Raw genomic sequence first — 21687 nt, forward strand, 5'->3', positions numbered from 1 at the left:
CGTGCAAAGAAGACATTTTCCTTATGGAGAGCAGCTCATTTGCTCTTCTAGCATATTCTTACCACTGCAAGACTCCACTGAAAGGGCCTGTGCATGGCAGGAAAGGGAAGGAACAACAGGAGAAACGGGAAGATGTTATGGCATATCTTCCCCCTCCACCCCCCTGCCATTAAGCCTCACAGAGCTAAGCAAAATGCAATTTTGGAGCTACATTATTTTTGTCATACACTCTTCTTCAAAGTCCTGAAGGGAAGTCTGGTAGATGCATGAGGAAGCCCTGATTGCATGTTCCATTGGAACTGAACTTGCACCCACAAAATCAAAAGGAAAATGCATGCTCAAAAAATAAATCAAAGGTGCAGTTACTCAGAGTTTGGTTTGTATCTTTAGCAGAAACAGAATCAAAGTTGTCATGCAAACTTCAAAGTTAATTTTTACTTACTGGCATAGGGTCACTTCTTGTGGCAATTTCTAGTAGAATGATGGCATAACTGCAGAATAAAAGCAAACCAAAATCTTAATGAAATAACAGTTAATGGAGTCACTGATTTTTTCTTTCCATGATTTCTTATTCTTCCCTATTTTGTGACTGAAAGCTCAGTATCCCAAAAGGAAGGAAGGCAACAGTGCTGCTTTTACTACTCTGTGCTTTCAGAGATCTGTCACTGATCATTTCATAGCAGCCTCCTCTCACAGTTATCAGTCTCAGAGATGAAGCTTTTGAGTTTGATGAGCAAAGCAATTTTCTCTGGAAGAATTGATGGAATCCAGAGGGGATATGTGCAGGGACTTACATGATACCTACCAATTAAACATATAGGGCAGGTTTGTGCTGTAATCAATGGGTGGAAGTAGGTTCATCAGCTGGAGGAGTGGCTTCTTTTCTGCATAGATCACTGTTCTGGAAAATCTCCATAAAGTCAATGATGAGACAGAGTAGATCTTTTACAGTAAGCATTTTTGCTCATTCTTTCTGAATTTTATTTTCATCATCACCATCTTCTGTAGATGAACCAAGGTCAAACACATTCATCAAGGGCAAAGCATGGAAAAAATGGGGTAACAACTGGGTATTCAGTCTCCTTATTGAGCTCACTAGAGATCTTTTAGAACAGTGATGTCTAAGAAGCCAGCACCTCCTCCAGCCAGCAATCCTGATAAAGATGCTCTTGCCTCTTTATGTATTGAAACTGTGTAATAATTAACTCCCTGCATGCATCTCTACTTGATAACATTTATTTTAATGGGGAATACTGGTTTGCAATCTGTTGTATTGCTAATGGTTGCTCTGTTCTGTAAGGCATTCTAGGTGTATAATGGGTTATGTCTGTCTATCATTCAGTCCACTTGTGGACCACCACTAGCAAATAGAATAATGCATACAAAACATGCTGAACAATGCAGAAATTAATCTGATTAGATTTTTATGTTAATTTGGGGTTGATTTGGTAGTAGAAAGGAATACCAATCCTGGTGAGAGAGCAAAGCTGAAACAGATTTTCAAGGACACTAATTAGGTCATGGTAACTCCAATAAAGCAGTATTGATTTCATTCAGCTTCAGCAGCACTGCTCAAAAACTGCCCCTAACATAGTGGATAGTGAAATTCACATAACTATTACAAATCAAGAGCAGCCAATCTAGGAGAAACTGTGACTGGAAACAGCCTCTTCAGCTCAAACAGGAGCTGCTTTCATGCTCCTGTTCTCATTTCCATTTTAGCTTTCCCATCTGACCAACACATTCCCTGGAGAACTTTAAAAGCAAGTGATTCATCTGTAAAAGCACACAAAATTACAAGTCCCACTCCTGCAGTTTCTACCTATTTTTTATTTGGGCCACACCTTCAGGAATAGTAATGGAATTTTTGCACAGATAAAAACTGAAGATTCCAAGACTGGGACGTTGCTCCCTGGCCAGCAAGCCCACATACATGTATCAGGAAGGGTTAGCAGCTGCTCATATCATCAAACACAAACTGCGTTAAAATGCACATTATGAAGAATAGCTCGGTTAAAAAGACAACCCTTTCAACGCTACAGGGTGCATCTCTATCTTTCTTCCCTGACTGCATGTTGCTCTTCTCCCTTTTCTGATTTCGTCTTTTAACTGCTTTTTCTTTTTTATGAAGAAAGGATTAACTGCAGTATAACAAAAGAAGACCTGGATTTTGCAGACATGGGCACTGAGAGCAAGATAGATTCAGCAAGCATTCACTGAATCTGTCAAAAGTTCATTGTACTCATCATTGATATGAGCAAATCAGCTAATATTTTAAGGGGAGTCCTTGGCAAGTAATGGCTTCAGGAGGCCAGGTTGACTGCAAAGTCAAGTAATGGTATCTAGCCTGAACAGGGGCAAAGTGTGAACCAGACAAGCACCAAGGAAATGTTTTCTGGAATGTATTTTGGCTGTGGAGCAATGATAAACTGCAACACATAAGATGATCCTAAAATTACTGCTTAGTTGCAGCACAGTACTTTCTAAGACTAGTCCATGTTGAAAAATTAAAGACCAGCTCAGGACAAATGACAATAGCCAGAAATATCAACACAGTGACAAACTGCCTTTAGCTGAGCTATTTTCAAGCAAATTCTAAGGGCATGTTTAAACCTATAGATAAAAATACTACTGAGACCTCAAATTCTTGCTTACATAATCTGATAGAAGGGATTATCATTAATAATGTTGTAGCACATTGTATATGCATACATTTCTTTATAAGCAAATAATGTGCATTAAACCAGTAAATCTTATGTATAAAATCATGTCTTCAGTTCATATAATTTTTAATTAATCCTAATTGAAAAAAGAGGAAGACTTAAACTACATTCTTTGTTTCTGCAACTCATTTTTCAATAAAAGCCCCATAACAGTCACTTAAGGCAGTAAGTATTTGTTGTGGCCTAGAGCAGGCCAGAGGAAAAGTCAGAGCTTTTGATAAAAGGCAATAATAGCTATTCTTTGGTAAAGGTTGTCAATAAACAGTGCTAATAATCATGCCACCTTCTGCTCAACTGTGTTGCACTATCAGCATTTCAATCTCTAATTGAATTCCAGTTCTTTACATTCTGCTAGCTACCAAAGTCCCCAAGATAAAGAAGACTTCTGCTGGGCTGGGAGTATAGCAAACAAAAGTAAGAGAAAAGGGACACAAAGCATCTTGTAATACCATTCTGCATTCTCCCTTTTCAAATGCTTTCAGCAAACTATTGGGAATAAGCAGACAGAGGAAGTATTGTTAGGAAATAGAATACACCAAGAACACAGTGATTTTCCTATTTAATACAGAAAATTCATGTGCGAAACAAGAAATAAAGGTAGTTTTTTTAAAAACCTAGTTAAATGACTTTTTCATTGCATTATTATTCTCCAAAAATTCAATTGTAATCCTGCTTATCTGAAAAGCAGTTGGATAGAATCTATCCATCACTGGCAAGGCTAAATCTAATAGCCAAATAAGCCATTGCAAAGTGATCTCCTATAAAGGAGATCCTTTTCCTTTTGAAAGGAAAGGGATAGAGCTATTCACTAGTGCATCCATCTCCTTTCCCTACCTCTATTTTTCCTCTGCAAACCAAATATTGTCACTGTGCGTGTATGTAGCAAAATAATGTATTGACACTAATTATAGAATTATGGGATGCATATGTTCATTATGACATCCTGAAAAATTGATGCTATTAAATTTTATGTTGAAAATAATCTTCTTCATAAGAAGCACAACAAAAAAGGATTACTAGATAATACCAGATCTTTATACCTTTTTTATCTACCAGTCCAGAGTAACTCTTCATAAATTGTTAGACTAACTCTGCATTTACATAATGTCAGTGAATTCAGTATTTGAAAGAGAAGATCCTATCTATGCTGTTCTGTATTCTAGAATCAATCCTTTTTAAAATATATGTGGGGTGACCACAGAATTATACTGAGCCTAATTGTGAATAAAGAATACTCAACTTGAGATGAGATTAAGTGCGAGAAACAGGAAAAGTTAACTACCTGTAGATGTCTGTCATGGAATTGGGTTCAAAGTCTGAAAGGGAATGTATTTCAGGAGCTGTGTAAATCTGTATCAAATGCTGCCGGTAGGAGCTTGACCCCTCAGGAGAATCTTCTTTTCTGTATGACTGCAAACCATAATCTAACATGCAAGAAAACAGGAAGCAAACTATTCAGTGGGTACTCCTCTGAAACATGTGCATTAGTAGACAGTAACACAACTAGTCTAAAGGAATTAATTTTCCCTATTTGAAATACATATCCTAGTCTAAAAATAGTGTAGGCCTGGTGGTCTTGTCCCTCTAAACCAATTGCAAATATAGGATCTGGAAACCAAATATTTGGGTGAGTCTGCATGACAGCAGGAAAGTTGAACTACACGGCCCTTCCAATCAGAATTATTTTATGATTTTATAAAATTATATTCAGAGAATAGGCTCACTTCAGTGCAAGAGTTAGCATGCAAATGCAGGTTTCTGTTCACTCATCCCCTGATCCTTATCTGTGGTGGAAGGTTGCTAGAGTAATTATAAGTTAGACAGACTAGAACTACTGAAAATCAGATGGTGGTCTTTACCTGCACACCACTAGCTTCAGAACAAAGGCAGCATAAATGTGAAACATCTTTGCAGTTATACTTTTAGCCTAACATAGAAGAGATTCTCAGTATGTGACTCAGCATCGGAGAGGAGGAAAAAACAACTGACTTCAGTTTTCTTTCTGATAATAAACAGCACTCTGCTGAGTGTATGGGAAGGCAGGATGCAGATGTCTGGTTTTGCCCGTAATGACCTCTAATTAAGATGGTCCTAGAGCTTCATTCTTTATGTTGGATGTCATTGGAGTTTTTCAAATAGCTCCCATACTGGTTATTTGTGAGGTTTGTTTAGCATTATTGCATGCACATAAACCATGAATATTTGAAGTCTCTACAATGCTACCAGTTAACTTCTGAACAATTTCACAGAGATCCCATTTAATTCAGAGGAGCTGTGCTAAGGTGATGCAGCTGATGTAATCCAACTACCTCCATTTTTTATGCTTTTCTCCAGAACAGGCTCTAAGCAAAGCAGGCAGTTCTGAAGGCAGCAGGATACTAAACAAGTTGGAGAAGCAGGCATGGCCCTGTGTAGGAGCCTTAGTCATAGGATGAACAATTGAAAGACAAATCTGTTGCTGCTGTTTTTAAGATGGCTGTGGGTTATAGAGTGTGATAACTACTTTGGGGAGGAAGTAGAAAAGATGATCATTGCTTTCATTCCCTTTGGAATGAAACTAAACTAGATTCTCCAGTGTTTTTCCACAGGCTGTCTTCCTGTACCAGGAGCAGACCAAACCGATGGCTCTGTCTCTGGGAGAATACAATTCAGTTTTGTGTACAAGACTGAAAAGTTCTGAGTTGAGTCTGCTTTTCTCCATGAAACTACCTTGTGTTTACCAATCAGCCAGCATTATTCCATGTCTTTACAGCACTGTCCATGGCTCAGGTTTTCTCTCTGTATCAAAACTGAGAATGAGACAGTCTCTGCTCAGACTGATGTTGATAGAATCCATCATTTGTGGGATCTGATGTGTGCATCAGTGACACATTAAATGGCTTGACATGAGAATGTAACAAGAAACTTGCTTCAGCACAGGGAACTTCTAGTGAAGGCTGGTATAGTCAGCATTACCACATGAAACGTCAACATGGAGGTGCTTAGAAGGAGTGTTGAGTGTAACATCTATATGCATTGGTGGGTTAGCTGAACAGTTTTGAAATTTTGTTTCTTATCTTCTCTTTACCTGCAATTTTACAAACCCATCGGTCATCTATCACACAGTTACTAGACTTCAACCGTCCATGATACATTTTGTGGTGGTGAAGATAGGCCATTCCTTGTGCAATATCAGTAGCAAAAGAAAACCTGAAAGACAAAAGTCAATGAGCTAGTATTTCCACTAAACCTTCATACAAGAGTGGCTCCAAAGCTTACTGAGGTTGACAGAAAGCCTCTCTATGACTACAATAGCTTTCAGTTTGTGTGCTTATTTTTCCAAAACACTTAAGGTGGGTTGCTGAAAGCCCTAAACTCCCAACTCAGTTGTCTGAGTCCACAGGTCTTTAGCCTCTTTTAAGACAGTTGAGTTTCTTCTAGAAATCCCCAGTACCTTTGTATCCTTGAGAGTACTTCCAAATGTTTACAAGATAAACAATTTTTTATTAACTTTCTCACTTGATTTGGAGGGTTTCCTCCCTTACAATCCTTTTCTTTGCTGAAGGCAAACATAAGGTAGAAGTAGAAAGAGTGTGCCAAGAAGATTATTCTCAAAAAACAATGTCATTGTTTTGTGGAAGTTTCATTGACAATGTGAGCTCAATTTCTGTATCAGTAAATATAATACTGCATTTGTAGTTATGCTAATCATTTCACCAATATGTGCTCACAAACAGAGATGCAGTGATTTTTAATTAAATGGAGATGCCCAAGATACTTAGGAACAAAATAAAGTTACATGGGAAAAAAGGTTTAAAAACAGCTTTTCAGTACAACTAGAGGTGGATTGAAAAGTCACTGGCTTAGCATGACCAGCGCTAAACACATGATTGCTCAAAAATCCAGAAGACAAGTTGGGTTGGATATTTGAATTTGCTTTCTTTCTTTCTTCTTCATTCTCTCCATATCACATTGTAGGCCTGACTATCCAAGGACTTTATCTAAAATTAAAATCTTGTCCTAAACAGCACATAGCACAGTTTGTGTCACGTAGCTTTCCAAAATTTTTTTTCTACCTGAAGCCCCAGTTCAAAGGAATGTCTTCATTGAGTAGAACATCACTCAGGCTGCCTTTGGGGCAGTACTCTGTCACAATGGCAACATTTGGCACTTCTATGCAACCTCCAATGAATTTGCAGAGATTGGGATGGTCAAGTTCCCTGTGAAAATGAACAGAAATCACGACACACCAGCAGTTTTCATGGATGTCCCTCCTGCTTTTTGTAAGGTAACTGGAAGACCAAGTCCTTGTCTCACAATATAGACAGAAAAGTAAAACTGGCGTAAGGAGATTTTGATCTGGTGTTAAAACAAAGTTTGAAAGAAAGAGGAATATGAATTTACAGTCACATTTGGACAGATTGTAACCCCTGTAACCCCTAAAGAACCAGCATAAAAATGGAACAACATAGACTTCTCAGGTTTCACTTCTTACCTCACTTGCTTTACTTCTTTACGTATGGATTTGGACAGCGAGAATGCCTTCTTTGTTATTTTCTTTATGGCCACTGTTCTACCATCACTGAAACAGAATGAAATGCTGTTCACAGAGTTTTAGGCCAACTTCATAATCCATCCAGACTACAAAAATGGGCTGGATTTTTTTTCTACAGTGGGCAGCTTCATATCTCTCAAGATGAGGCACAGAATTTAAGCATGTTCGTATGTGGGTGTAAATCTGAATCTGAGTACATGACAGGCAACAAGGCCCTGTTTCTATGATAAGGGAAGAATTAGCATTTATATTCAAGCATTCTTGATCTGTGGGTGACATTTGGAACATATGAGGTTAGGGTCAGTTGAGGCAGTTGGATGATGGAATAGTATTATTACTACTACTACTTTACAGGAAACGTCAGAGCTAGTGAAACACATCCCTGCTATCCCTTGCTTCTGCCTACTGTTTTGGAGAACCACCACTGATATTTAACATCCTTTTGTTCTCATGGGATGAAGCATTCTCATCGATGAAGCAGCTGAGTTTGATAGACAGCAAAGCAATTTTCCATGGAAGAATAAAGGAATACAGTGGACATACATGCAGGAATTTAAGTGATACCCACCATATAAATACAGAGTATGGGGTCTGTGGTGTAGCAGATGTAGGTGCTTTGCCAATGAGACTGAATGTCCCATTCTTACATCTTTCACCCTTGATGAATGTGTTTGACCTTGATTCATCTGAGGAAGATGGTGATGATGAAAATGTCATAATTCAGAAAGAAGCAGCAAAAATGCTCACTGTAAAAGATCTGTGCTGGACACAGTGTCTCTCAATGTCACTCAGTGAAGTGGCTGCAATTTTCCAGAACAGTGATCTGTGCTGATAAGGCAGCTGCTTGCCCAGCCGATGATCCTAAGCTCCTCTATCCTGCAAATCATGGATCCTTCCCTGTGTATTCAAATGGTAGGTATTACTTCTATCTTCATATATGTTCTGTCCCTACCCCCTAATTGTAGTATTTTTATGGGAAAATTGTTTTCTGCATAGCAGGATATGGCTAAACTATTTGCTCGTATAGTTATATGATGTGCACCTTTATAATGTGATCCAGAGGTGAAATGGTCTGTATCTTCAGCCACATCAGCTGGTTTAAGGACAAGATTTCTAATGTGCTACTGTATAGGATGCTACTCTTTAGAGCAAAAAACCTAGCTGTGCTCTGCCTGCATTTTAGAAAAAAAGGCTGCATAAAAGCCTTGGTTACAAATATATTTGAACAGTAAGGGCCATTCATGAACAGATGCAAGACACATTATGCAGCCACAGCCTTTTAACAATTCCCCAAGAGAAAAGAAGAAATGACAACCAAAACAGAAGCCTGGCATGTAGGATATTCCACGGTCAGTATGAGGTACAGAAGTTAGGTGATGATACTAACTGACTGGATTTAGCCTAGCAAGAGAAATGGAAGCTTTTGTACTACCTATCAACAGTAAAGTGGCAAGAACCGGAAAGCAAGGTGAAACTATGGTGTAGTAGGTACTGCAGTAAACAAGTAATATATTGACTTACTATCTCCCAGTCTGGGTGAAGTACTGTTTCCTGGACACATTAGCAGCTGCTGTGCAGGAGCTCAGAGCAGTGATACAGCTGGCATCGGAGTCACTGTGTGCTGGAGGAGCACTCATCGTGCTTCCTGTTGCTGTCCGTACTACGTGATCTAAATGGGATGTGGGATGAGAAAAGGCACCAGAAGATGCATATTATTACCCAGCTAGAGACTCCAGAGGCAGAAAAATATAGCCAATTCTCCAAATCTTTGCATCTTGTCCGGTCTTGTTAACACTTAAGACAGAAAGCCATTGCTTGGAACGTGAGTGCTCCATAAAAAGTAAAAAAAGTTCCAGAGGTGATTCATTGCCAGAGATCTTTCCCACTAATCCCCGGGTTTCAGTGTAAGTTTCATATCTCTGTTCTTGGGATGATTAGCCCTTGCTGCTACTTAGATGACAAGGACAGAACCCAGGGAAGCAGAACAAGCCCTGTGCCATACTTTAACAAGTCTATTTGGAGCTCCTAGAAGACTGTAAAGTACAAGGATGTGGGAAGTGATTCTGACACTAGAGGGAAGTCAGAGAAAAGCAACAATACAGTCAGATGAAAAAAAAATCAATGATCCTAACTTCTGTTTTTTCACCTCTGTTGACCAGCTCAAGGTGACATCACACTACATATCATTTCACCATCTCCAGTTAAAACCCAGATTTAGCCAACTAGTCTCAGCATTGCTGAAACCTTTCAATTCTCCCTGGTATGAGTATCTAATAAAGTGTTGCTGAGGAAGTTCAGCATCTCACCTTGCATCAGGACTGCCATGTTCCCACACCACAGTATTATCCATATGCAGTTCAAAATTGCATTGACATTTGGAGTCTTTCTACGGCATTCCACCCAGAAATATATTAGAGATCCCTGAGATAGCTTTGAGAATAAGAGTGTACATATAAATATATATATATATATGTATATATATATGGTGCAATGCACCAAAAAAGGAGTTATCTTGAAAAAATAAAGCAAATTTTTCACAGTACAGGCTACATACCCTGGGTATAGCACTGCTGATGTGTTTCAATTTAGATAACTGTACATTTCAGGCAACTATGGGTATTTCTGGACAGCTCTGTCCAGAGGATACATACTGTCTGTTTCCAAATCTCATCATATTATCAGTGCTTATTAACCTTAAGTTGTTAATTACCACTCCTAGTCTTAAACAGTATTGTTGCTTCATAGTCTCCTCTCCAAGAAAACTATGTCTTTCATCTTGGATTTTTCAAATTAATTTTTAATGTGTTATTTTTTGATCATGCTTCTAATTTCCCTCAGTCTCTTTCTATTGTTTATCTTCCTCTGTGATGTTTATGACCTCTTCTAATTCACTATCAGCTGAAAATTTTCTCATGTTTCTTTTTGAAAGACACTTCTCCTTGAGTGTTCCATTTCTGTTTTCACAAATCTGGATTGAAATTTGGTTTGGTTTATGTACTCAAATTAATTTCTAAACTAACATCTGTTCTTTACAGCAACGCGGATATCATATCAGCACTACACAGAAATTAATATTCTAGTCCAAAGCTGAAAGTCTTTCTACTATATAATAACACAAAAATGTCTTGACACTTCCACTAGCAACACAATGACATAACACAGCTACAGCAGACACCTTTCTAGCAATTCCTCACAGAGACAAAAAGTGAGAGAGTGTACACCAGCACAGACCTATCAACTTAAGCATTTTTCTACAGATTTACCCTTTCAGAGGGTCTAGACATTGTTTTCCTTCTGAATGCTAAAACAATTAACAGCAAAGTAAATAATATATACCTATTTTGCATGCAGCATAGTAAAGCATGTAATAATATCTGATTTTATTCTTAACATGTTTAATTAGAACCAATTAAATCATATTTTATATCCAGAAGGTAAAATGAAAAAAACTCTGGGCACAATGAATTACATTTTGCAGCAAGTCTGTCACAGATAGCATACACTGAGAGAACTGAAGATCTCATTATATACCTCATTATATGTGTGCAACTTAATGAGACCAATTATACAGAATGATACATCCACTGAAGCAACTGGAATTTATTTTGTCCAAGTCCAGAGGTTAGCTGTTTATTTTGGGATAGGCCTGTCTTTTTTACTTGACAAATCACCATAAAAAAGAAGGAAACTATTTAAAATAACTTTGACATCTAATGTTTCAATAAACAAAAATATCAGTGATCAGCTCACAGAGGTTACAGGGATGAAACTTTGGCTATGTCTTTTACAAATTGGTTCACCTTTTATAAGACCCTTAAAACATGAAGATGTATTTATGACTGATATTATTTCTCAACATGATTAAGGAAACTGACTGTAGTATCAAAATGACAAGTTACTAACCTTGTTTGATGCAGGTGAAGTCTATAATCCAGCTTTCATCCCAAAACATCTTTTGTTTCTGATATTGAAACCACTAAAAAACCCAATCAAATTAATTCCTGATGTAGCCTTACTTTCTTCAAAGGAATTAAACCAGAGATTATTTTTTTCAAATATGAAAGTTTATAAGTATCCAAACAAAGTCTGCTGTTTAAGCATCCAACATGTATCTTACAAGTAATATTAGAACCAAGAGTATTAATAACAGGCTTAAAAGAAAACAGCATCTGATAAGTATCTTAAAAACTGTACAATCTATGTTCTAGAATCTAATTACATGTTATATTTTGCATTGGCTACAAACTCTCCATTATTGTCAATACTTCTTATGCACTACCTTTACATGTCAGCCTGGACATCAGATGAGTGGTTTACAACACCTCATGTCGCGGAAATGTCCTATGCTATGTAAATGCATGACACGAACACACTACATCCCAACCCCAAGGTAAGGAGCAGTACATCTTATAACCTGTAACAGAATTAGTCCCCGATCCACAAATGAGGTCATGTTATGTCAAATACTCTAGTATAAAGAATATTAGTAGGGATTCTGTGGTTACTTTGTAAAGAAGTCATCAATCTAATAGCTGATTTCCTGTAGAGCTGACATGCAAAACTAACGTAGAAAGTGTAAATATATGCTTTCCAAAGAGGAGCAGCAGATTAAATTATGCAGTTGTTATAGCTGCAGTCAATGCCAAAATATCAAACCAAAGCAGAATTTTACCATCATTATACCATTTTTTATAGTGTGGAATTTAATATTAGGAATTAATATCATTGAAATAGGTAACAGGAGCCCAGATAATATGCAAGGAACATGGTGCGGAGATTGTGTTGATATTTTGGTAGAAATTTATGACAAATATAGAGCTCGCTGAATCAAAATTAAGTAATCCCATTTATTTCAAAATGTTTCTGAGGAAAGACATCAGCTACATTTTGTCTTGCAAAGCTGTGACTGAAAAAAGACATATTAGCTGGAAGTGACCACTAGGCTTGCTAGAGACACTGCTATCAAAGGAATCCTCTCCTCTTCTTGAATGATTAAAAAAGGCATTAGTTTCCCACATGGTTCTTTTTACATTATATTAATTACTGAATTAGATAAAAGGATCTTTCCTATCTTGTTTACTTATCACCTAAATAAAACATTAAATAAAGAAGATGCTACTGCAGAATTTGGCAGGAGGAAGTATACAGAAATGCAAGAAGAAAAAAATAAACCTCAAAACCTACAAAAAATAGCAGAAATAATAGGTAAATTTTGCTAAAAGACCTTATCTAAACCTATGCAAGGCCGAGAAACTCCATTGTTCTTTCTAAAATGCCAATTGTTTAAAAGTGTCTGAACTTCTCATCTGTCCAATTCTACATTTCTATCAGATCACGTGGTTTTCAGGACAGTTACTATAAACGCATTGTCACAACTGCCCTGTGGATTATAAATGCTCAAATAGTTTTCAACAGTGCTTCCATTCCTCACTCACAAAGCCACACAGAGAGGCACAGAATAGAGAAGACACCTAATTGTGATTCAGGCCTCCTGTAGTACCTTACTCAGTGGCCCATCAGTCTTCTCCTGCTCATTCCCCCTCAGTGCTCTTGCCTACCTCAGGTGCTCACTGCAACTGCAGTACGAGATAGAAAGAGAAGGAATCCCTGAGGAAAGAGGAGCCTGTCGATTTACAGGATTTATAGGCCAAACACCAAATAAATTATCTGTTATGTACATAGTCAATATAATGACTCTAAAACTGCCATATTCACCTGCTAAATCCTTATTATGAAATTCAGAAACATTTTTTTTTTCAAGGTGCAGACACATAAGGAATGTAGATCCTCTTTCCCAGAAGCACTGTGAAGTAATAAGCCATAATAGCATGCTGTCTCCTCTTTATACAGACGTTTTCATTCAAAGGTATCCAATCCACTATTTCTCCCATATCCATATACTCCTCTCTCCTCATTCCCTTTTTTTTTTTCCTTCATGAGTCTGTTATAATAATTTATAACTATTATGTAAAATTAATCACTTTAAACTGAACCAAAATGGTTCACTTACACTAAGTAAATTAGCCTATTAAAAAATAAAATTAAATTAAAAAACCCCAAACAACAAAACACAGAAAAAAAGGAAATATCCTCTTCTTATTATTTCTTTTGAGAATATCCCAAGTTGAATGTTTTCCATTATAAGTTGTATTTGGACTCTGAGATTTAATGGCCTCTGGTGGAGTTAATCCCGTTATGAATTTGCCAAATTATTTTTGAATTCATTTATACTGCTGGCCTCCATAGGGTTTTGAAGCAGTTAATTTCGTAACAGTTTTATTCTGAGCAAAAAGTGCTCTTACTTTACTAGCACCGCCTGGTTCCTATGTTGTGAAAAACCTCTTATTCCTTTACCATTATATATCCATCTCTCTGTTACATTCCTCTTCAGGCTTCTGTTTTACAGGATGTAAATTCCTAGCCCAATGAGCCTCCTCTCACAAAGAAGCCAAAAATGTTGTTTCCCTTCCTTCTGCTTTTTTCCATAGCACACAGGTTCTGGATGTAGAAGAAAATCTATCCCTCTGCTAAGACAGAGCTCTACTCTAGCTAACCAGATCATGGAAGTAAGAGAAAGGAAATAGAGGAGGAGAGACAGGATACTTACCATTACTGTCAAAATGAAGCCAGTGCAGACTAAACATATTGGTAAGGCAATTGCTATCCTAGCATCGGCAGACAGTGGGCATTCCCCACAATCTGCTGGACAGATAGAGCAGCCTTCTTCTTCCTCACAAAAGCCATCTCCACAGACTAATAAGAAAAGGAAACATATCAGAATACTTCAAGGCAGTTTCATCCTTCCACGAGGTTGTATTCAGATTTAAACACATGGTTCTTGATCTGGGAAACCTCAGAGTACCAGAAAGAATAAATTTTGAAAAATCCAGAGATAGGACCCAAGCAGCTGAAAGAATAATCTGAATTTTTAAAGTGATACAGGATCTCTTTGATCAGATTAAATTGTTAATAACATCAGAGCCTTTGACATGTTTGGTGTATAAATCACATCATCATTACTCTGTTTCTCATTGTCCATCTGTTTTTTCTGAGACTTAAAGTTCCTCAAGGCAGGCATTGTCTTTTCTATTCTTTGTATTTAATCCAGCCCTTGAGATCCCCAGAAACCAGTGACCCTTCCTTAGCAGCAGCAGAAGGCACTGAATACTGCTGAATGAAATTCGTACTTCAAGAAGGTTTCTTTTTTTCCAAGGTCTTATCAAAATTACCAGCAGTATCAAGTGTGATTTGAAACAAAAGCCCTAAAGGACAAAAATCCTTCTCCCATGTCCTGAATGGCGTTTCAATTTTACCTCTATGACTAACTAATATCATGTTGTACTTCAGCCTTCTGAGATGAACTGAAGGTATTATTCTGTCATTATGTAATACCCTTTTTGAAAAAAGCCTCAACAAAAAAAAAAAAAAAAAAAACAAACAAAAAAACAAACAAAATGCACTGTTCAGTAATAATTTTACCTCAGTCTATTTGATTCCAGGATAATACCAGGATAATCACAGAAGTCACTTTCTGCCTCAGGGGTAGAGCTGCATAATTAGATTTCTTTTCTGATAAATTGTAAGTTTCCTGGAAAACTCAGCTGCAGCTGTCTTGAAATGAATAACAAATTCTATAGCTAAGTATTTCCATCCACACTGGAGTTGCTTTGGTTCTTTTTTTTCTTTTCATAACATTGGGAAATTTATTCTCAAACTTCCAGAAGAGTAGGTAACAAGAGTACTGTGATGACATTCCTATTTTACCCAATACTTTTCTTCAGGTTGTGTGTTTAATTTATTAAATAACTCCAGTTTTTAAATTTTACATTGCTAAGAGAATTGTTACAGTTATTTCTGCTTCCCTGCATACAGCTATACTAAAGTGAATGAAAGACTGATGCCTCTGGGAACAACTGAATTTTAATGTGAACAAGGGAACCAAGATGGTTTTCTACCTTTCCAGTATGCTTAAGGCTAGCCTGGTCCCCTTCAGATGAAGAGTGTCCAGATTGTCACAACATACTAGCTGGAAGAATATTTTCACATCCCCATCAACTGCAGATAAGTAGTACCTGCAGCCATTTGGCATGGTATTTGACTTTACCTATTTGTCAAGAGTGGCTTCCTACTGTTCTAGATTCATACATAGGTTAGAAGCTCAAACAGTTTTACAGATGTTCAGTGTTATGTGATGAAGAATTTTAGGAAGATTTTTGTGCATTTTCAATGGTAAGAGGGGGAGAGGAGTCCCTTTTGCTCTTGGTAACCATGCATGAATGATAAAAGCTTTGGGATTTGCAGTCAATAGGCAATTCCCTCACATCTTCATTTTATGTCATACCTACTGCAGGAAGGACTGTGGTTTTTGCTTCCAGAGCAACTTGCATTCTCCCAACTCTGACGTGTGCGATGAGAGAAGTCACACCCACATGAACTAAAACAACCTGCCAAACAAGTGAACAAAGCAGAAGCATCAAAACTTCACTTGCAGTAGGCTATTGTACCAACAATTGTCCAATTGTGGTGTCTTGCAAAAGAATGCATGCATTTTTTCAGAATCAGGAAGGACAGGTATCCTTGACTAGGGAGACATGCAGAAGCAGGAGACACAACTCTTGTGGGAAAGGCAGGTCTAATTCCTCTCCTGGTTTGTATTCTTTTCACCAAGCAGGGCTATCAGCCTGTGCATTCTGTCACGTTTTCTTCCCTGTTACTTCTGCTGGGTAGAAGCCCCCTAATGACCATATTAACCTGCAACACCCTCCAGTCAGTAGTGCAATATATTGTTAGTGTAGGTCTTAAATGGACAGATAAGGATATTCTCTATCCTCCCATCCCCATTACTTCTACTTACTACCTAGGGAGTAGTAGTGTGAAAAACTGTTACTTCCAACTCAAGTCAGTTGGGAATTGATATTACTCAGCCATATGCATCACTTACACACATAACACTGACAAATAAATGAGATGGGGAACACGTACATGAACTGCACTAAACTACTAGCAAGTAAGTTCTGAAAAGAGCAAACTAGGTAAAATACTGTATGCAACAAAAATACCTTACCTTGGCAGTCCAGTTTCTTTGGCTCATTTTGCCAGCTGTAGACAAAGTGTGAGTAAATATCTGGCCATCATCTGGGATCCATGGACCACATATTCCTCCTCTACCCTTTATCAGACATATTGGTTATGTCAGTAAACCATGACACAATAAAATACTAGCTCCTCCTCTTTTACTTTCTTAAAATGACTTGTGTTCTCTAAGAGAAAATAAAGTGATATTTTATAACCAAATCTATTAAAATGACACAGCACAAGCAACACTCTTCTGTGATAAAAGATAAAATAAGAGAGAAGAAATTGTGCCTGTACTGAGTTAAAATCTCACAAATATTGTTATTTTTAAAAATACAGGAGCCAAAATGTGGTCCCAAATTTTAAATGCAGTAATTCTATGAAGCTAATACACTTTTTCAGGATTTGCTATATTAGAACCAGAACCAGAATCATATCCCATTTTTAATATTTTTCTAAAGGGGTTTTATTGCCATTTCACTTTTGATAAGGCAGCTTTTTTTTTCTTTAATGAGAAAGGAAGGCATCTCTTCTGTGCCTGTTTGCAGAGTATTTATCAGTAAAGCTGTTAAGATGTGAACCTCCCAGCAATTGCAACCACAGAGCATTAGTTTGGCTGTCTGAAGATCTTGCATTTTTTTATTTGCTTGAAAGGATTAAGTCTGTCTCCTAACTCCAGATATTTCTTCATGCACTTCTTTCAATGCACTGTAAGACATAGACCAAATCAAAAGAACTGGAGTTCATGTTAACCAAGATAAAACATTTAAAAATCATGACACTGCAAAAAAAACCCCAACAAAACCTCCTCTCAATGGAAAAAGCTTGCTTTGAAGTGTATGTTCAATCTTATGCAATGATACTCATGGCCTTTTTGCTGCATGACAGCCAATCTGCTTAGACTTCTCCTAAGCAGGACCTGAAATATTTACAGTATTGCAAGGAAGCCAGATGATGCATGTTGGCTACATGCTTTCACCTTTTCCAAACCTTAATTCCAAGCAGAACTAACTGTGAAAGTAAGAAATAATGGAGAGGTCACTGCAGTGGTGGGATGTTGAAGTTCTTTACTATGGTTCTAGACAAAAGTTTTGATGTGATGGTTCCAGCAGGGATTCCTCTTTTAAACCAAAGCCGTGGTATCAGCTAAGGCCCCCAGGGAGTCATTACTAAAACAGCGCCTTATAAAGAGACTGCCAAGAAGTAAGTTAGAACTCTTGTGGAGACATTAAGCCTTCACACAGAAGGGTACATGAAATAGCCACAAGACATGTACACTAGGTTTTCTATTAGACCATCTTTGATCACAAAGAATGTATCAGGTTGCCAGAAGGGAGGTCAACTAGAAAGACTAAATATTCATTCAAAGAGAGACAGCCAAGTTAAGAATGGATCCTGCTTACATTGCATGAACAAATTTTGTTATCATGTATTTGGATTCCTTTTTTTTGCTCTGTTATAATACAGAAAAATAATTCCTTCTCAGGACATGTGTATACAGGCTTCAGTTCTACAAGTCACAGCCAGTGATACTCACCGCACTCAACTTCAGTAATCAGTGATACTTACCCCACTCAACTTCAGTAATTCAAGCAAATCATTCAGGGTCCCTCTATAAGACGCAGAGACAGTAACACTTCCAACTGACAATTCGCCCTGCTTGCTTTAGAATGAAATGATATGTCTTTCTTTCTCTATTAACTGTACAGAAATCTAAGTCAAGTAATTGCAAAGAGATGAAAATGGCCCTACTAATAATGAGAGACTCCGAATACTGCCTTGTCCAAAAATCCAGCCATTTGCTTCGGAGCCTCAGAATCCAGTGCAAAAAATTCTAAAACTGACAGATATCCCCACAGTGGTTTTAGTGAGCTATAGATTTGGTCTAATTGTAATCACAGAAAGACTTCATAAACTTGAACCTGGTTATTACAATGATGTCTCATTCAGTAGCAAGAACAGAGCACACAATGCTGCACCATTATACTAACCATGAAGGCCAAAGGACAGGAATGAATGTTGGCGTGGTAGACACAGCAGTTTTCCCCATTTGCATCTTTCCAGCTGGCAGGGCATTCATGCTCCTCACAGAACTCCTTCGCAGCAGTAGCATTGCTAGCCAAGCAGCAGAAAGAGAAACTTTTATATTCATTTCTCATTCCCCAAAACTGCAACAAGCACATGAAAGCCTGTTCTTTATCCTGCACAGAAAAATTAGCAGCAAAAACATATGCAGTGAAATAAACATAGTTACACCACTTCTTTCTCTTTTGTTTTGCTTCTGGTTGAAGCCTTCTAGAGCAATGAAGCTTGCTGTCAACTGGATCACTGTCTACTGCCATGTGGTAGGGACTTCTGGCAGATACTATGCTGCAAGCAGGTACTCACCTCCACTTCTCTCCCCAGACTGACTTGATGACCACGTGGGATTACTTGGTACCACTACATCTGGCACAGAACAAGATACCATTACTCTACTGCCACTATCAGAAATATATGTCCCTGGCTACTTTTATTCTCAGTGTTTTCAATTATATACATTTATCTATGCAGGTGATTCATATATATCATTGAGCTCCAGTCTTTGCTCTACAATGCAAACAGCCAAGGAAAATAACTATATTGGACAATAATATCAGATAAAATTCTGCAAACCAAAAATTTATAGCAAAAAGTGGACTTTATGAACAGACTGGTCTGCAAAACAAGGTGGGCCTTTTGAAATTTCATCCCTGAAAGACTAACGTAGTTACCTGGAAATGTGTGATGAAACACTTTTTCCCACTGTTTCCTCAATTACACTTTCAGTTGGTTATCACCCTAATAAACTTGGCTTTAAAATAAAATAATGTTCTGCAAACATGGTTTACTCAGTAGATACAGACAGACGTAGTTGTAGGGTTTAGTTTAAATGTTATGCACTTGTGATGGATCTCTATAAAGCAATGCCAGAGCACCAGGATTTTTTCGGTTTGTTTTTAATGAAAGAAGAACGAGCCAGTAATGAGCAGATTTAAGACAGAAGACTGTATTATAAGAAATAAACACAAACATAGGGGATCTGGTTGACATGGATTGTGTTAATGGCCAGATTTACAAAGGCATAGACATACTTGAAACTTGAGATAAGCAAATTCGTCAATTCCCAAGGCATCTAAACACATAAAATATTAAAATCTATCGGCATTTGACTCCATGCTGGGAGTTTAAAAAAGACTTAAGCAAGCTGTTGCTTAATTCTATCACATATTTGTCCTTATGGCTGCTTTTTAAAATTTATCCTGTATTCTCTATTTTCTATTCAATAACTTCATCATGGCCTTCACCCGATTATGCTGACACCCATACTTTGACTTGCCAGCCTCAGCCATATTTGGGTCAGCCACTGTAAGCTTATGAGTCAGCCAGATAGTCTTCTAGTTAAAACGAGGTGCAAATTTGATCCCTTTGAAAAACTGCTGCATAGATTTCTCTCTTTTAAAATATTTACCATCTGTTTCTGTGTGCAAGATATGTATGAGTATACAAAAAGCAGAATTTTCCAAATTCCTTACTGATTTAAGGAAGTGGATCTCCCTGGTAAGACTAGAAAAATAGATTCATTTCCAAGCAGTGAAAAAAACTGCTTTATGGTTAAGTTCTTGGAACTATTACTAGCCATAGATTTCAGAAAATGTGATATACAAATTTTGCAAAACTGTGTAACCACAGTACATAGATGATCAAAATCCAATATCAACTTTTTACCATTGCAAATTGATTATAGGTCATCTTTCAATATGAAAAAAAAAATATCTCTGAATAACAGCTTTTACAATCTGAACTTTGCAATGTGAACACTCAGACTGGCAGAGAAAAATGTGATGTTTTCCATAAACCTCTCTTACACTAACCAAGCACATCACAGAAAGTGGGGAAATACAGCTGCAACCTCTGTCCCAGACATTGCTGTATATGGATGGAGAACTGCTGTGTACAGACAAAAGTGTAAAATCAGGGCTTATTAGCCTCTAAGTGATCTGGAGTTGTACCCATAAACATTCCATATTTAACCTCTGTTGTCTACAGTTATCAACACAATCTCTGAGTTGCTATATAAGCTTTTGGACTGATTTCAATTCCACAGAAATCAAAAGAAGTTCATCACTAAATTTAGCAGATTCAGGGTTGGGCCAGCCTCTTTTTCATACCCATGCTGTGCGCTTCAAACATACTTATGATTAAAATGAATATAAGACATAGTTAATTTGGGACTTGTGCTTAAACTTCAGTTGTAAATTCCTTGTGATGTTCAGAGTTGCACTGAGACAGTAATACAGGTACAGGATGATGTGCCCTATCCTTGACCATGCGGGCAAGCATGCCATGATGGCTTATCTGAGAGCAAAGCCAATGCAGAGGGGAAAATATCAGGGCAAATAGAGCTAAGGTGCAAAGAATTAGAAAGGAGCCACAGAATATGTGTTCCAATTATGTAACTGAAAATGTACACACAGAATCCCCATATAATCATGACAATGAAAGCATTTTTATTGGAGTTAATACCTGTGAGAAAGGATTCCATTTTGCACTGCATATTGATAAAAGCTGTCTGAAGCAAAGACTGCATAGGTCACATTGAAGAATTCTCCACTCACAGCCTTTTCTGGAGGCCTTTGCACCCATGCCATCTCCAGGCCTAGAAACAACACAGTCATGGGCTAACATATTTGCTATACTTTTCTACTTTATGCACGCAAATGTAGAATTTTCTCTGTAGTGATTTTCATCAGTTGTTCCTATTGTTTTTTATGAGCCCAAAACAGTCATCCATTTTAGTGGCTGTATAGGTAAATAAAAATGCACATTAACTGAACAATTCTGACACTCACTTTAAAAAAATCAAGCAATTGGAGAAATATGACAAAAAATCTGGTCATCTTATCTGAAGTGTCTTTACTCCCAGTATAATGCAGTGCTGCTTGTCCTGAAATATTTGTTTTCCTCTTTGATCAGGCAATAAACACTTCTCTTCATTCTTAGCTGCTTTCACTGTGGCATACCTCATTATGGAAGAAGAATAGACAACTCTAGCACACAAGAAATTCAGTCAAAACCCTTAACCTCATGAGACATAAATTATTTATACTAATATATTTAAGAAAGCATTCTCATTTTATAAAACTATACTACATCTAGAACAGAGGACAGTGGAAGGAGTGCTACTCAGACATGTGTCATTTTCCATTTCCACATTCTTATTGGGAAAGATTATTTATCCCAGTCATCTCTCTTGTCCCTGGGATACCATATTACCTGCTCTGGGCCTGGGAATGAAGTGACATAAGAGACGGTAGAAGTTTTTAATCCATATTC

At 37.5% G+C, this 21687-nt stretch overlaps 1 protein-coding gene across 1 annotated transcript in view; it reads right to left on the reverse strand.

The window, feature by feature from the left end:
• The window catches only part of LOC104838440 (atrial natriuretic peptide receptor 2-like), a 40420-nt gene that overhangs the window by 10532 nt on the left and 8201 nt on the right, over positions 1–21687 (reverse strand). Inside the window, exons 3-14 of the mRNA XM_010578178.1 lie at positions 20878–21010; positions 18324–18471; positions 16322–16426; positions 15599–15701; positions 13865–14010; positions 11161–11233; positions 8779–8926; positions 7198–7284; positions 6779–6922; positions 5791–5912; positions 4006–4147; positions 443–491 (exon numbers count right to left, since the gene is read on the reverse strand). Coding sequence (XP_010576480.1) covers positions 443–491; positions 4006–4147; positions 5791–5912; positions 6779–6922; positions 7198–7284; positions 8779–8926; positions 11161–11233; positions 13865–14010; positions 15599–15701; positions 16322–16426; positions 18324–18471; positions 20878–21010 — 1400 coding nt within the window. The remainder of the gene's footprint in view (positions 1–442; positions 492–4005; positions 4148–5790; positions 5913–6778; positions 6923–7197; positions 7285–8778; positions 8927–11160; positions 11234–13864; positions 14011–15598; positions 15702–16321; positions 16427–18323; positions 18472–20877; positions 21011–21687) is intronic.

The sequence above is a fragment of the Haliaeetus leucocephalus genome, unplaced genomic scaffold (genome assembly GCF_000737465.1).
Source record: "Haliaeetus leucocephalus isolate CR32 unplaced genomic scaffold, Haliaeetus_leucocephalus-4.0 Scaffold605, whole genome shotgun sequence".
Taxonomy (NCBI): Eukaryota; Metazoa; Chordata; class Aves; order Accipitriformes; family Accipitridae; genus Haliaeetus; species Haliaeetus leucocephalus.